The following is an 18,122-nucleotide window of genomic DNA, read 5'->3' on the forward strand; positions in this document are numbered from 1 at the left end:
TGGACGACCCAATTAAGCATTACACTTGTTTACAAGAGGGTCCACCATGTTCAATTCATCAAAAACATTTAGAGACGTACAAATAGACACTTCTATATAGACCAGGGGTGGGCAACTGGCGGCCCGGGGGCCACATGCGGCCCCCACCTTCACTTAATGCGGCCCGCAGGTTAATATCAGAATACTGATATAGTATTGATTTACAATTCCAAATTCCCGCTTTAATTACTTCATGACTAGTATTAAAATGTTATAACAATTTTTATGTTAACATTTCAGAAAGTTAACATAACTATAACTAAATGCATTTTAAATTCAATAAAAAAGGTTATTTTTCAGGATTCCAATTCAAAAATAGCAAAAATAGCTGATCTACAAGCTCAAAACGCGTCGCATTGCGACGCGTTTTGAGCTTGTAGATCAGCTATTTTTGCTACGACAGTAATATGCATGCACTGTGGCCCTCTGGAGTGAGTGTGGAAATATATTGGCCCTCGCCATCGTCAAAGTTGCCCACCCCTGATATAGACAAAGAACAGAACTGGAATTCATCATAATGGAGGTAAAAAGGGAAAGGAAACATATACAGTGGGTTCCGTGGCTCAAATGCAGAATAAACTGTAGATCATTTGACTAAATGATTATGTTTGTCCGTGTAGAGCCGCCGTACTTCGGTGGGCGTTACTTACAGGTACCGGTGTTTTGAGTGACAGGTTCATGCATTCAGGCCAGTTGTAATGATATAGCCTGGCTAATAAGCCAGACTAATATCACACAACACTATCCGCTGGTAGGCAACTTTTTTTTGCCAACGGCTGATTCGGTCTGGTTTATTAACCAGGCTAGTAATGATACCCCCGATGTGTGAAGAACGCAATAAACCAGCAGTCTTATAAACCTGTCTGATTCCTATCCTCCTACCCTACAACAGGACTAGTTCTACATAAACGATGGACCTTGATGTGAAAAGGGTTTAAAAACAAACCACTGCAATAATTATGTATAATGTATAAATATTCTTGTGGTAACGTCACTCCTCACACAAATAAACAAGGACGAAAAGTACCCTACTCCCCGGTGTGTGTGTGTGTGTGAGTTTGTGTGTGTGTGTGTGTGTGTGTGTGTGTGTGTGCGTGTGCGTGTGACTGTGTGTGTGTGTGTGTGTGTGTGTGTGCGTGCGTGTGCGTGTGTGTGAGTGTGCGTGCGTGCGTCCGGCGCTGCGGCGCAGCATCGGCACACGGCGCAGATCTCCAAGCTCCACAGCAATGGACGGGGACGCGCCGTGGAGCTTGGAGATCTGAAGTTTTCGGTGCGCAGCCTTTACTTGTTGTTGTTGGTAATCTCGCGAGAGGAGAGGAGGAGGTTGACAACAGTTCTATACGTGTCTCCTGCAGACACACACAGAAGTGATTTAATATTATGTATCATAACTATAATTATCATTAGATTATGATGCACGTTTTAACCATAATGATATGAATATCGATCATTGTGATCATTGATTGATCTGCATGTCATTCAGGTTCATTATGATGACGTTGTGTTGTAGGAGGAGGCTAATCTGTGTAGCCTCTCGGCTAGCCTAGATAGACACTACTTCACTCTCCCAGGGAGATCGATACATAGATCGATAGATCGGGTAACACATCGATACACCTGGATCGATAATCACCGATCAGGTGGATTGATCGATCATGGCGGGTGTGCATCAAGGATCAGTGCCAGGGTTCACAGCTTCCTCTCTGCCACCTCCCAGGTAACCTGTGGCACTTTTATTACTTGTATTACACCTTTATATCAGGGGTCCGCGGACCCCCACTGTCCATCACTGTCTGTCCCCCAGGGGTCCTTGAGGGAGTTCCAGGGGGTCCCCTAGCCGCAATTTGCAACTCTAGATTGTTTTATAATGGGATGAATCTAGAGTTGCAATACCCTCCATTGACTCCCCACTCATCATTTTGCGTTTGCGATCTGCTTGTCTTAAACGACGTTAAACTCACCAACATTGCAGCTGTAGTCCAAGCTTGAATTATTCTCTTTCAATCTGCAAAGCTTGTTTTTCATAAAAATCCCCCGTAGACATGTTATGAGCTACTTTCTGTCAAGAAGAAGAAATGTTGGAGTTTGGAAGCGCTCGTTTTTTTTAAGGGGTCGCGCTGCTGCCTCCTGCATTCTGTGCAAATGCGAAACAGATGCATGCAGGGACGTTCAGTGACTTACGACGAGCGCTTCCAAACTCCAGCACTTAGAAAAATAATCACTTGCACAGAATTTCTTGACAGAAAGTAGCTCATAACATGTCTACGGGGGATTTTTATGAAAAACAAGCTTTGCAGATTGAAAGAGAATAATTCAAGCTTGGACTACAGCTGCAATGTTGGTGAGTTTAACGTCGTTTAAGACAAGCAGATCGCAAACGCAAAATGATGAGTGGGGAGTCAATGGAGGGTATTGCAACTCTAGATTCATCCCATTATAAAAAAATCTAGAGTTGCAAATTGCGGCTAGGGGTCCCCAGCTAAATGGTAGTTTGGAACCAAATGGACCTTTATGGGTCTGTAACTCTGAGAGTGTACAAATATAACCAAATGGACCCTCATGGGTCTGTAACTCTGAGAGTGTACAAATGGAACCAAATGGACCCTTATGGGCCTGTAACTCTGAGAGTGTACAAATGGAACCACATGGACCCTTATGGGTCTGTAACTCTGAGAGTGTAGAAATGGAACCAAATGGACCCTTATGGGTCTGTAACTCTGAGAGTGTACAAATGGAACCACATGGACCCTTATGGGTCTGTAACTCTGAGAGTGTACAAATGGAACCAAATGGACCCTTATGGGCCTGTAACTCAGAGAGTGTACAAATGGAACCAAATGGACCCTTATGGGCCTGTAACTCAGAGAGTGTACAAATGGAACCAAATGGACCCTTATGGGTCTGTAACTCTGAGAGTGTACAAATGGAACCAAATGGACCCTTATGGGTTTGTAACTCTGAAGGCGTACAAATGAAACCAAATGGACCCTAAGGGGTCCATTTGGTTCCATTTGTACACTCTCAGAGTTACATTAGCATTGATTTTACAATATAAATTGGGGGTCCCAGAGATTGAAATGTCATTAAATGGGGGTCCGTAGACTAATGCATGTCAAACTGGGGGTCCTTGAAATTAAACAGGTTGAGAATCACTGCTAGAGCCGTAAAAATCTTCTCTCGTGGGGGGGGGGCCCTGGAATATGTTTTCAAACGGGAGTCCGCGGGATAATTAGTGTCAATTTGGGGGTCCTTGACATGAAAAAGTTTAGGAAACCACTGATTTAAATGAATTAATCTGATTGATTGATTGATTGAGTGAGTGAATATTAACAACAGCATGTAGAATGGGTAATGGGTATCCTACATTTCAAAACGGAAGTTCAGATACAAAACAATATGAAAACTGTCACTGAGGATGAAACCTGAAAAATGTTTACATCAGGGTCCTCCAATTTCAATTCATCAGAACATTTAAAGATGTACAAATATAATATACAGTACTATGCAAAAGAAAAATCACACCCATGTGAAGTGAGGGGCGCTTTTGTCATCGTACATCATCATGCATCATATCTCATACTGGCCAATCAGAATGCCTGTTGCCTGCGATTGGTTAGCTGATTTGCTCGCCTACATATGACGTACATTTTCCCTTCAATGTCGTTTCATGTTTTATTGTTTAATTTAAGTCATATTTATCGGGATGTTGACCTAGTCATTTCATTCAATTTGTCAATGGCAAATCTTCAGACGTGTGGGGGACAAAAAGCTGTATAAAAATCATCATATACACTATACATGGGCAACTGGCGGCCCGGGGGCCACATGCGGCCCCCACCTTCACTTAATGTGGCCCTCAGGTTAATGTCAGCATACTGATATATTGGTTTCAGCTGTTTATAATTCCACAACATGCAAACATGACCTGCTGTAATTACTTCAGTCTCAATTAGTAGCTCAATGCTCAACACAAGTATAATTTAAAGGCATTTCAAATCACATGAAAATGTAATTTTTTTATTTAACTATCATCATCAATATTTAATGTCAATGGTCTTTTGTCAGGTGTGTGTCTCAACACATGCTGCTGGAAAAGGAAGATCAGCATCAACATAAAGCTTGTCAATGTACGGCTCACAGCGCTGTGAAATATCATAATAGATGGTTGTGTTGAGTCGTTCTTCGATTTTTCAAAAATAGCAGACCTACAAGCTCATAGCGCGCCACTCGGTGGCACGCTATGAGCTTGTAGATCTGCTATTTTTCAATAGCTAAAGCATAACATAATGCTAACACCAAAAGGGGTTCCCGCCCAGAATGGGTTAAAACTACTAGTAACTGGTGTACTGACCATGGTATTACTGTGTTAAAACTACTAGTAACTGGTGTACTGACCATGGTATTACTGTGTTAAAACTACTAGTAACTGGTGTACTGACCATGGTATTACTGTGTTAAAACTACTAGTAACTAGTGTACTGACCATGTTATTACTGTGTTAAAACTACTAGTAACTGGTGTACTGACCATGTTATTACTGTGTTAAAACTACTAGTAACTGGTGTACTGAACATGGTATTAATGTGTTAAAACTACTAGTAACTTTATGATGAATTCCTGTTCTGTTCTTTGACTATATATAGTAGTGTCTATTTGTACGTTCTAAATGTTTTGATGAATTGAACAAGGTGGACCCTCTTGTAAACAAGTGTAGTGCTTAATTGGGTTGTCCACTCACAGTTAACAGTCTTTGTATTGAGTTTGTGCTTGAAATGTACTGTAATTCTGCAAACTGATAATAAATATTTCAATCAATCAATCAATGGTGTACTGACCATGGTATTACTGTGCTTAACTGACCAGCCAACTGGCCTGACCCGACCCCCACAATCTAGGTTGTATTATCAAGAGGAAGGTGTGATCTTTTGATTTTCATGAGATGTACGCCATAATCATCAAGATTAAAACAAAAAAAGGTTTTAAATACTTCACTTTATGCACAATGAATTGAGAATATATGAAAGTTTCACTTTTTGAATATTACGGAAGAAAATTTACTTTTACAAAATATTGTAATTACATGGGATGGACCTGTATCTTGTGTTGTGTTTATAGCAGACTCCTCACTCAAATGTGCACTTGCAGTTTGGGCAACTCCAAAGCAAACTCCACATGTCCCAACATTTTATTTACCTGCCATAGTGTCAACCCCTTCCTTACCCCTGTGTGGGATCGCTGGTTAGACTGGTATAGTGTCAACCCCTTACCCCTGTGTGGGATCACTGGTTAGACTGGCATAGTGTCAACCCCTTACCCCTGTGTGGGATCACTGGTTAGACTGGCATAGTGTCAACCCCTTACCCCTGTGTGGGATCACTGGTTAGACTGGCATAGTGTCAACCCCTTACCCCTGTGTGGGATCGGTGGTTAGACTGGCATAGTGTCGACCCCTTACCCCTGTGTGGGATCACTGGTTAGACTGGCATAGTGTCGACCCCTTACCCCTGTGTGGGATCACTGGTTAGACTGGCATAGTGTCGACCCCTTACCCCTGTGTCGGATCGCTGGTTAGACTGGCATAGTGTCGACCCCTTACCCCTGTGTGGGATCACTGGTTAGACTGGCATAGTGTCAACCCCTTACCTCTGTGTGGGATCGCTGGTTAGACTGGCATAGTGTCGACCCCTTACCCCTGTGTGGGATCACTGGTTAGACTGGCATAGTGTCGACCCCGCCCTTACCCCTGTGTCGGATCGGCTGGCATATTCACCGATACCGATATGACCCGATATGAAAAATAAGGGCAGATCCGATACTTTTCCCGATACCGATACAGTATCGGGACATCTCTAGTAAAAATGTCCCATACTGTTGGGCGGGCCGTTCAGGTATGAAGGTATGAAGCTACGGGCCGTAGAAAATTCGCCCCAGGGCCGCATTTGGCCCACGGGCCGCACTTTGGACACAGCTGCGTCTCTTGTAGGTTTGTAGATCTGCTATTTATGCTATTTTAGAAAAATGTTTGGCCAATGGCCAATAAAAATCATCTGACATTTGGTACACACAAATACACAATAATTGTGATCTTGAATAATAATTGCGATCTGGCGACTGTGTAATAATTGTGACGATAACCCTCCTCGTCCTCCCCAGGACCAGGATCTTTAACAACCCTCCTCGTCCTCCCCAGGACCAGGATCTTTAATAACCCTCGTCCTCCCCAGGATCAGGATTTTTAATAACCCTCCTCGTCCTCCCCAGGACCAGGATCTTTAATAACCCTCCTCATCCTCCCCAGGACCAGGATCTTTAATAACCCTCCTCATCCTCCCCAGGACCAGGATCTCTAATAACCCTCCTCGTCCTCCCCAGGACCAGGATCTTTAATAACCCTCCTCGTCCTCCCCAGGACCAGGATCTGTAATAACCCTCCTCGTCCTCCCCAGGACCAGGATCTTTAATAACCCTCCTCGTCCTCCCCAGGACCAGGATCTGTAATAACCCTCCTCCTCGTCCTCCCCAGGACCAGGATCTCTAATAACCCTCCTCATCCTCCCCAGGACCAGGATCTCTAATAACCCTCCTCGTCCTCCCCAGGACCAGGATCTTTAATAACCCTCCTCCTCCTCGTCCTCCCCAGGACCAGGATCTTTAAGATCATCGTGATCGGAGACTCGGGCGTGGGGAAGACGTGCCTGACGTACCGGTTCTGTGCGGGTCGCTTCCCGTCCAAGACCGAGGCCACCATAGGAGTGGACTTCAGAGAGAGGCTGGTGGACATCGATGGAGAGAAGATCAAGGTACTGTACTGTACTGTACTGTACTGTATCAATTCACATGAGTTAGTCTATGCAAAGTCCATGGACTATTGAGTGGTGTAACCACACTCACAATGCGTCTGAGTGAGAGACCGTATGTCCAAACTAAATATAATACTTTTGTTCTGTCTGTTTGTGTATTTACTATTTATCTATTATGATGGTGCTGACTGGCGTTTCACTGTTACTCTGGGCCTAAAGTCGGGCCTAAAATCTATGCTAATTAGTCCCAGTTAGGGCCGGGCCAGGCTGGGCCTGAGCAGTTAGGGTCTCTGTATCGTTTATGACAGTCAGTCACTCATATATGATACAGTCTTCTAGTGAAAATGTAACTAATTCAGCAGCAGTAACATTAGCGTTTTGTCTCAGTCATGTCTCAGTTGATTCTTCATATCCGTGTTGTCATTGTTCAGTATGACTCCCTGTGCGTCGGCCTCTTTAGGGTTGTTCAGTATGACTCCCTGTGCGTCGGCCTCTTTAGGGTTGTTTAGTATGACTCCCTGTGCGTCGGCCTCTTTAGGGTTGTTTAGTATGACTCCCTGTGCGTCGGTCTCTTTAGGGTTGTTTAGTATGACTCCCTGTGCGTCGGTCTCTTTAGGGTTGTTCAGTATGACTCCCTGTGCGTCGGTCTCTTTAGGGTTGTTTAGTATGACTCCCTGTGCGTCGGTCTCTTTAGGGTTGTTTAGTATGACTCCCTGTGCGTCGGTCTCTTTAGGGTTGTTTAGTATGACTCCCTGTGCGTCGGTCTCTTTAGGGTTGTTTAGTATGACTCCCTGTGTGTTGGTCTCTTTAGGGTTGTTCAGTATGACTCCCTGTGTGTTGGTCTCTTTAGGGTTGTTCAGTATGACTCCCTGTGCGTCGGTCTCTTTAGGGTTGTTTAGTATGACTCCCTGTGCGTCGGTCTCTTTAGGGTTGTTCAGTATGACTCCCTGTGTGTCGGCCTCATTAGGGTTGTTCAGTATGACTCCCTGTGCGTCGGTCTCTTTAGGGTTGTTCAGTATGACTCCCTGTGTGTTGGTCTCTTTAGGGTTGTTCAGTATGACTCCCTGTGTGTTGGTCTCTTTAGGGTTGTTCAGTATGACTCCCTGTGCGTCGGTCTCTTTAGGGTTGTTCAGTATGACTCCCTGTGCGTCGGCCTCTTTAGGGTTGTTCAGTATGACTCCCTGTGCGTCGGCCTCTTTAGGGTTGTTCAGTATGACTCCCTGTGCGTCGGTCTCTTTAGGGTTGTCATTGTTCAGTATGACTCCCTGTGTGTTGGTCTCTTTAGGGTTGTCATTGTATTCTGACAGTGTAGTGCTGTATTCTGACGGTGTAGTGCTGTATTCTGATGGTGTAGTGCTGTATTCTGACAGTGTAGTGCTGTATTCTGACAGTGTAGTGCTGTATTCTGACGGTGTAGTGCTGTATTCTGACAGTGTAGTGCTGTATTCTGACGGTGTAGTGCTGTATTCTGATGGTGTAGTGCTGTATTCTGACGGTGTAGTGCTGTATTCTGACGGTGTAGTGCTGTATTCTGACAGTGTAGTGCTGTATTCTGACAGTGTAGTGCTGTATTCTGACAGTGTAGTGCTGTATTCTGACAGTGTAGTGCTGTATTCTGACGGTGTAGTGCTGTATTCTGACGGTGTAGTGCTGTATTCTGACAGTGTAGTGCTGTATTCTGACGGTGTAGTGCTGTATTCTGACGGTGTAGTGCTGTATTCTGACGGTGTAGTGCTGTATTCTGACGGTGTAGTGCTGTATTCTGACAGTGTAGTGCTGTATTCTGACAGTGTAGTGCTGTATTCTGACAGTGTAGTGCTGTATTCTGACAGTGTAGTGCTGTATTCTGACAGTGTAGTGCTGTATTCTGACAGTGTAGTGCTGTATTCTGACAGTGTAGTGCTGTATTCTGACAGTGTAGTGCTGTATTCTGACACAGTGTAGTGCTGTATTCTGACGGTGTAGTGCTGTATTCTGATGGTGTAGTGCTGTATTCTGACAGTGTAGTGCTGTATTCTGACACAGTGTAGTGCTGTATTCTGACAGTGTAGTGCTGTATTCTGACAGTGTAGTGCTGTATTCTGACAGTGTAGTGCTGTATTCTGACAGTGTAGTGCTGTATTCTGACAGTGTAGTGCTGTATTCTGACAGTGTAGTGCTGTATTCTGACAGTGTAGTGCTGTATTCTGACAGTGTAGTGCTGTATTCTGACACAGTGTAGTGCTGTATTCTGACAGTGTAGTGCTGTATTCTGACAGTGTAGTGCTGTATTCGGACAGTGTAGTGCTGTATTCGGACAGTGTAGTGCTGTATTCTGACAGTGTAGTGCTGTATTCTGACAGTGTAGTGTTGTATTCTGACACAGTGTAGTGCTGTATTCTGACACAGTGTAGTGCTGTATTCTGACGGTGTAGTGCTGTATTCTGACAGTGTAGTGCTGTATTCTGACAGTGTAGTGCTGTATTCTGACACAGTGTAGTGCTGTATTCTGACAGTGTAGTGCTGTATTCTGACAGTGTAGTGCTGTATTCTGACAGTGTAGTGCTGTATTCTGACACAGTGTAGTGCTGTATTCTGACGGTGTAGTGCTGTATTCTGACAGTGTAGTGCTGTATTCTGACAGTGTAGTGTTGTATTCTGACAGTGTAGTGCTGTATTCTGACACAGTGTAGTGCTGTATTCTGACAGTGTAGTGTTGTATTCTGACACAGTGTAGTGCTGTATTCTGACGGTGTAGTGCTGTATTCTGACGGTGTAGTGCTGTATTCTGACAGTGTAGTGCTGTATTCTGACAGTATAGTGCTGTATTCTGACAGTGTAGTGCTGTATTCTGACAGTGTAGTGCTGTATTCTGACAGTGTAGTGCTGTATTCTGACACAGTGTAGTGCTATATTCTGACAGTGTAGTGCTGTATTCTGACAGTGTAGTGCTGTATTCTGACAGTGTAGTGCTGTATTCTGACAGTGTAGTGCTTTATTCTGACAGTGTAGTGCTGTATTCTGACAGTGTAGTGCTGTATTCTGACACAGTGTAGTGCTGTATTCTGACAGTGTAGTGCTGTATTCTGACAGTGTAGTGCTGTATTCTGACACAGTGTAGTGCTGTATTCTGACACAGTGTAGTGCTGTATTCTGACAGTGTAGTGCTGTATTCTGACAGTGTAGTGCTGTATTCTGATGGTGTAGTGCTGTATTCTGACAGTGTAGTGCTGTATTCTGACACAGTGTAGTGCTGTATTCTGACACAGTGTAGTGCTGTATTCTGACAGTGTAGTGCTGTATTCTGACACAGTGTAGTGCTGTATTCTGACGGTGTAGTGCTGTATTCTGACGGTGTAGTGCTGTATTCTGACAGTGTAGTGCTGTATTCTGACAGTGTAGTGCTGTATTCTGACAGTGTAGTGCTGTATTCTGACAGTGTAGTGCTGTATTCTGACTGTAGTGCTGTATTCTGACTGTAGTGCTGTATTCTGACAGTGTAGTGCTGTATTCTGACAGTGTAGTGCTGTATTCTGACGGTGCAGTGCTGTATTCTGACGGTGTAGTGCTGTATTCTGACGGTGTAGTGCTGTATTCTGACAGTGTAGTGCTGTATTCTGACTGTAGTGCTGTATTCTGACTGTAGTGCTGTATTCTGACAGTGTAGTGCTGTATACTGACAGTGTAGTGCTGTATTCTGACAGTGTAGTGCTGTATTCTGACAGTGTAGTGCTGTATTCTGACGGTGTAGTGCTGTATTCTGACAGTGTAGTGCTGTATTCTGACAGTGTAGTGCTGTATTCTGACACAGTGTAGTGCTGTATTCTGACAGTGTAGTGCTGTATTCTGACAGTGTAGTGCTGTATTCTGATGGTGTAGTGCTGTATTCTGACAGTGTAGTGCTGTATTCTGATGGTGTAGTGCTGTATTCTGACACAGTGTAGTGCTGTATTCTGACAGTGTAGTGCTGTATTCTGATGGTGTAGTGCTGTATTCTGACGGTGTAGTGCTGTATTCTGACAGTGTAGTGCTGTATTCTGACACAGTGTAGTGCTGTATTCTGACAGTGCAGTGCTGTATTCTGACAGTGTAGTGCTGTATTCTGACAGTGTAGTGCTGTATTCTGACAGTGTAGTGCTGTATTCTGACGGTGTAGTGCTGTATTCTGACAGTGTAGTGCTGTATTCTGACAGTGTAGTGCTGTATTCTGACACAGTGTAGTGCTGTATTCTGACAGTGTAGTGCTGTATTCTGACGGTGTAGTGCTCTATTCTGACAGTGTAGTGCTGTATTCTGACAGTGTAGTGCTGTATTCTGACAGTGTAGTGCTGTATTCTGACAGTGTAGTGCTGTATTCTGATGGTGTAGTGCTGTATTCTGACGGTGTAGTGCTGTATTCTGACACAGTGTAGTGCTGTATTCTGACGGTGTAGTGCTGTATTCTGACAGTGTAGTGCTGTATTCTGACGGTGTAGTGCTGTATTCTGACACAGTGTAGTGCTGTATTCTGACGGTGTAGTGCTGTATTCTGATGGTGTAGTGCTGTATTCTGACAGTGTAGTGCTGTATTCTGACACAGTGTAGTGCTGTACTCTGACGGTGTATTGCTGTATTCTGATGGTGTAGTGCTGTATTCTGACGGTGTATTGCTGTATTCTGATGGTGTAGTGCTGTATTCTGACAGTGTAGTGCTGTATTCTGACGGTGTAGTGCTGTATTCTGACAGTGTAGTGCTGTATTCTGACGGTGTAGTGCTGTATTCTGACAGTAAAGTGCTGTATTCTGACAGTGTAGTGCTGTATTCTGACAGTGTAGTGCTGTATTCTGACAGTGTAGTGCTGTATTCTGACAGTGTAGTGCTGTATTCTGACACAGTGTAGTGCTGTATTCTGACAGTGTAGTGCTGTATTCTGACAGTGTAGTGCTGTATTCTGACAGTGTAGTGCTGTATTCTGACAGTGTAGTGCTGTATTCTGACAGTGTAGTGCTGTATTCTGACAGTGTAGTGCTGTATTCTGACGGTGTAGTGCTGTATTCTGACGGTGTAGTGCTGTATTCTGACGGTGTAGTGCTGTATTCTGACGGTGTAGTGCTGTATTCTGACAGTGTAGTGCTGTATTCTGACGGTGTAGTGCTGTATTCTGACGGTGTAGTGCTGTATTCTGACAGTGTAGTGCTGTATTCTGACGGTGTAGTGCTGTATTCTGACAGTGTAGTGCTGTATTCTGACAGTGTAGTGCTGTATTCTGACAGTGTAGTGCTGTATTCTGACAGTGTAGTGCTGTATTCTGACAGTGTAGTGCTGTATTCTGACACAGTGTAGTGCTGTATTCTGACAGTGTAGTGCTGTATTCTGACAGTGTAGTGCTGTATTCTGACAGTGTAGTGCTGTATTCTGACGGTGTAGTGCTGTATTCTGACGGTGTAGTGCTGTATTCTGACGGTGTAGTGCTGTATTCTGACGGTGTAGTGCTGTATTCTGACGGTGTAGTGCTGTATTCTGACGGTGTAGTGCTGTATTCTGACAGTGTAGTGCTGTATTCTGACGGTGTAGTGCTGTATTCTGACACAGTGTAGTGCTGTATTCTGACGGTGTAGTGCTGTATTCTGACGGTGTAGTGCTGTATTCTGACGGTGTAGTGCTGTATTCTGACGGTGTAGTGCTGTATTCTGACAGTGTAGTGCTGTATTCTGACAGTGTAGTGCTGTATTCTGACAGTGTAGTGCTGTATTCTGACGGTGTAGTGCTGTATTCTGACAGTGTAGTGCTGTATTCTGACAGTGTAGTGCTGTATTCTGACAGTGTAGTGCTGTATTCTGACAGTGTAGTGCTGTATTCTGACAGTGTAGTGCTGTATTCTGACGGTGTAGTGCTGTATTCTGACGGTGTAGTGCTGTATTCTGACGGTGTAGTGCTGTATTCTGACGGTGTAGTGCTGTATTCTGACGGTGTAGTGCTGTATTCTGACGGTGTAGTGCTGTATTCTGACGGTGTAGTGCTGTATTCTGACAGTGTAGTGCTGTATTCTGACAGTGTAGTGCTGTATTCTGACAGTGTAGTGCTGTATTCTGACAGTGTAGTGCTGTATTCTGACAGTGTAGTGCTGTATTCTGACAGTGTAGTGCTGTATTCTGACAGTGTAGTGCTGTATTCTGACAGTGTAGTGCTGTATTCTGACGGTGTAGTGCTGTATTCTGACGGTGTAGTGCTGTATTCTGACGGTGTAGTGCTGTATTCTGACAGTGTAGTGCTGTATTCTGACAGTGTAGTGCTGTATTCTGACAGTGTAGTGCTGTATTCTGACAGTGTAGTGCTGTATTCTGACAGTGTAGTGCTGTATTCTGACGGTGTAGTGCTGTATTCTGACGGTGTAGTGCTGTATTCTGACAGTGTAGTGCTGTATTCTGACAGTGTAGTGCTGTATTCTGACAGTGTAGTGCTGTATTCTGACAGTGTAGTGCTGTATTCTGACAGTGTAGTGCTGTATTCTGACAGTGTAGTGCTGTATTCTGACAGTGTAGTGCTGTATTCTGACGGTGTAGTGCTGTATTCTGACAGTGTAGTGCTGTATTCTGACGGTGTAGTGCTGTATTCTGACACAGTGTAGTGCTGTATTCTGACGGTGTAGTGCTGTATTCTGACGGTGTAGTGCTGTATTCTGACGGTGTAGTGCTGTATTCTGACGGTGTAGTGCTGTATTCTGACAGTGTAGTGCTGTATTCTGACAGTGTAGTGCTGTATTCTGACAGTGTAGTGCTGTATTCTGACGGTGTAGTGCTGTATTCTGACAGTGTAGTGCTGTATTCTGACAGTGTAGTGCTGTATTCTGACAGTGTAGTGCTGTATTCTGACAGTGTAGTGCTGTATTCTGACACAGTGTAGTGCTGTATTCTGACGGTGTAGTGCTGTATTCTGACGGTGTAGTGCTGTATTCTGACGGTGTAGTGCTGTATTCTGACGGTGTAGTGCTGTATTCTGACGGTGTAGTGCTGTATTCTGACGGTGTAGTGCTGTATTCTGACGGTGTAGTGCTGTATTCTGACAGTGTAGTGCTGTATTCTGACAGTGTAGTGCTGTATTCTGACAGTGTAGTGCTGTATTCTGACAGTGTAGTGCTGTATTCTGACAGTGTAGTGCTGTATTCTGACAGTGTAGTGCTGTATTCTGACAGTGTAGTGCTGTATTCTGACAGTGTAGTGCTGTATTCTGACGGTGTAGTGCTGTATTCTGACGGTGTAGTGCTGTATTCTGACGGTGTAGTGCTGTATTCTGACAGTGTAGTGCTGTATTCTGACAGTGTAGTGCTGTATTCTGACAGTGTAGTGCTGTATTCTGACAGTGTAGTGCTGTATTCTGACAGTGTAGTGCTGTATTCTGACGGTGTAGTGCTGTATTCTGACGGTGTAGTGCTGTATTCTGACAGTGTAGTGCTGTATTCTGACAGTGTAGTGCTGTATTCTGACAGTGTAGTGCTGTATTCTGACAGTGTAGTGCTGTATTCTGACACAGTGTAGTGCTGTATTCTGACAGTGTAGTGCTGTATTCTGACAGTGTAGTGCTGTATTCTGACGGTGTAGTTATCACACCTACAGTATCAGCCCAGCTATCAATGATCTCTCCTACACCACACAGAGTATTCTAATGCGATACAGAGTATTCTAATGCGATACAGAGTATTCTAATGCGATACAGAGTATTCTAATGCGATACAGAGTATTCTAATGCGATACAGAGTATTCTAATGCTCAGAGTGTATATTTATATACACACTTCTATACCCATTTTGACCTGAGATCAGATTCTAAAAACGTCTTCTACATCCTGACAGTTTTCTGAAAAAGCTATGTTTTCTATGTCAGTCATTCTTCGATTTTTGAGTGGTGCAACCACTCCAAGGAACAGCAATGTCCGTGTTAACCTATGTTTGTGTGTGACGTGTGACTATGTGACTATGAGCACGAGTACCAATGAGTACCAGTAGGGGTGCTGTTGTGCCAGAAACAGAGAGATAGTGCTGCACTGTTGCCTGCTAATGAGAGAGAGGGAGAGAGAGAGAGAGAGAGAGGTGGGGGAGAGGGGAGAGGGGAGTTGCACCACTCAGTTCACACGGGTGTGATTTTTTCAAAAATAGCAGACCAAGCACCGAGTGGCGCACTACGAGCTTGTAGATCTGCTATTTTTCAATAGCTAAAGCATAACATAATGCTACACCAAAAGGGGTTCCCGCCCAACATGGGTTAAACAAACTCTTGTCTGTACCACATGTGACATTGTGCCTGTGTGTGTTTATGTTTGATTGATTGATTGAAGAATTTATTAACAGTTTGCAGAATTACAGTACATTTCAAGCACAAACTCAATACAAAGGCTGTTAACTGTGAGTGGACGACCCAATTAAGCATTACACTTGTTTCCAATAGGGTCCACCATGTTCAAATCATCAAAACATTTAGAGACGTACAAATAGACACTTCTATATAGACAAAGAACAGTACAGGAATTCATCATAATGGAGGTAAAAAGGGAAAAGAAACATATACAGTGAGGGGAAAAAGGGGGGGGCGAGGGGAAAAAGGGGGGGGCGATGGGGGGATTCAGATTTTACGGGGGCCAGTTTCGAATTGTAGCCATCCGTAGGTGCCCTTTGAGAGCGGTTTTGAAGGAGTCAAGGGATTCGCATGTCTTAATGACTGTTGGTAGGGCGTTCCACATTTTGGTGGCATATGAGCGAAAATAATTTAGTCCCTTGTTTGTGCCGAATCTGGGTTGTACATGGTTCGTTGCATAGAGTTCAGATGACCTGACGTCACTTCCTCATTCCCTGGGTCGTTTCTCTGTGGAGAATAACATCGGCTCACATTAGAAGTAATTTCTCTGTGGAGAATAACATGATCTTAGAATCGTCTCATATAATTTCTCTGTGGAGAATAACATGATCTTAGAATCGTCTCATATAATTTCTCTGTGGAGAATAACATGATCTTAGAATCGTCTCATATCATTTCTCTGTGGAGAATAACATGATCTTAGAATCGTCTCATATAATTTCTCTGTGGAGAATAACATGATCTTAGAATCGTCTCATATAATTTCTCTGTGGAGAATAACATGATCTTAGAATCGTCTCATATAATTTCTCTGTGGAGAATAACATGATCTTAGAATCGTCTCATATAATAATTGTGGTCCAAAAATAAACACACTGTCTCAGCGATATTGTCGTGGGACTCGTGGAGGTGTCTCTGTATCGTTTATGACAGTCAGTCAGTCAGTCATATAATGATACAGTCTGTTTCTATTGAAAATGTAACTAATTCAGCAGCAGTAACATTAGCGTTTTCTCTCAGTCAGTTGATTCTTCATATCCGTGTGTGTGTGTGTGTGTGTGTGTGTGTGTGCGTGCGTGCGTGCGCGCGTGCGTGCTCAGATCCAGCTGTGGGACACGGCGGGTCAGGAGCGCTTCAGGAAGTCGATGGTCCAGCACTACTACCGCAACGTGCACGCCGTGGTGTTCGTCTATGACATCACCAGCGCCGCCTCGTTCCGCAGCCTGCCCGCCTGGATCGAGGAGTGTCGGCAGCACGCGCTGGGCAACGAGGTGCCACGCATCCTGGTGGGGAACAAGTGTGACCTGATGGAGGCCGTACAGGTGGGTGACGGCTCTTAACGAGGTCCTTAACGAGGCACCACGCCTCCCTAAAACTCCTATACGACGGTTCCTATAGCAACGCCCCACCGTTCCAACTATGGGATTGCAAATATATTCACAGTGCAAACCAGTTGAAAGGAGGACACAGAAGACATGTAAATATGAAATATATGCTTAAACATGTAGCTAGGTGTAATGTTAGAGTCCACAGAAGACATGTAAATATGAAATAAATGCTTAAACATGTAGCTAGGTGTAATGTTAGAGTCCACAGAAGACATGTAAATATTAAATATATGCTTAAACATGTAGCTATAGGTGTAATGTTAGAGACCACAGAAGACATGTAAATATTAAATAAATGCTTAAACATGTAGCTAGGTGTAATGTTAGAGTCCACAGAAGACATGTAAATATTAAATATATGCTTAAACATGTAGCTATAGGTGTAATGTTAGAGACCACAGAAGACATGTAAATATTAAATAAATGCTTAAACATGTAGCTAGGTGTAATGTTAGAGTCCACAGAAGACATGTAAATATGAAATAAATGCTTAAACATGTAGCTAGGTGTAATGTTAGAGTCCACAGAAGACATGTAAATATGAAATAAATGCTTAAACATGTAGCTAGGTGTAATGTTAGAGTCCACAGAAGACATGTAAATATGAAATAAATGCTTAAACATGTAGCTAGGTGTAATGTTAGAGTCCACAGAAGACATGTAAATATGAAATAAATGCTTAAACATGTAGCTAGGTGTAATGTTAGAGTCCACAGAAGACATGTAAATATGAAATAAATGCTTAAACATGTAGCTAGGTGTAATGTTAGTCCACAGAAGACATGTAAATATGAAATATATGCTTAAACATGTAGCTAGGTGTAATGTTAGAGTCCACAGAAGACATGTAAATATGAAATAAATGCTTAAACATGTAGCTAGGTGTAATGTTAGAGACCACAGAAGTGAACCTTTTTCAAGCCTGTTTTCTCAACTCGCTGTTTCTCTGCAAGACATTACTCTATAAGCCATATCTCCAAAATGATTATTATTATTAATAGATCCCATCCCCCAGGTGAACACAGACCTGGCGCAGCAGTTTGCCGACGCCCACTCAATGCCGCTGTTCGAGACGTCCGCCAAGAGCCCCGCCCCCCCCACCGCCGCCGCCGCCAGCCAATCGGACGCCTCCTCCTCCACGGGTGATGATGTCATCAGGCCTGCGGTGGCGGCGGCGCCACGGGGGAGCAGCGACCACGTGGAGGCCATCTTCATGACCGTCGCTCACAAGCTGAAGTCCCAGAAGCCCCTGGTGCTGAGGCAGCCCCCGCCCCCCGACACCACCGTCAACCTGGGGGGGGGAGGGGGGCGTTACCATGGAAACCAGCAGGGGGAGGAGGAGGGGGAGGGGAGGGGCTGGGCCTGCAGCAGCTGCTGAGAGACACCGAGGGGGGGGAGTATTGACCATATGCACACGGCGGCCATCTTGTCATATAAGTTAATCCATTTAGGTCGAAAAGTCTTCTGAAAGAATATATATTCAAAGATTTGTGCCACATTTTCACGATTTTTCAAAAATAGCAGACCTACAAGCTCGTAGCGCGCCACTCGGTGGCGCGCTACGAGCTTGTAGATCTGCTATTTTTCA

At 44.1% G+C, this 18,122-nt stretch overlaps 1 protein-coding gene across 1 annotated transcript; it reads left to right on the top strand.

Moving 5' to 3' along the window:
- Positions 1-1,370: 1,370 nt before the first annotated feature.
- On the top strand, positions 1,371-17,912 carry rab33ba (RAB33B, member RAS oncogene family a; the record flags this gene model as incomplete). Its single annotated transcript, XM_079531709.1, has 4 exons — positions 1,371-1,756; positions 6,680-6,839; positions 16,247-16,468; positions 17,550-17,912. The coding sequence occupies exons 1-4, from the start codon at positions 1,695-1,697 to the stop codon at positions 17,910-17,912; spliced, it is 807 nt and encodes a 268-aa protein (XP_079387835.1). The 5' UTR covers positions 1,371-1,694.
- Positions 17,913-18,122: the final 210 nt, after the last annotated feature.

This window comes from Electrona antarctica (assembly GCF_951216825.1).
Source record: "Electrona antarctica genome assembly, contig: scaffold_251, whole genome shotgun sequence".
NCBI classification, from domain to species: Eukaryota; Metazoa; Chordata; class Actinopteri; order Myctophiformes; family Myctophidae; genus Electrona; species Electrona antarctica.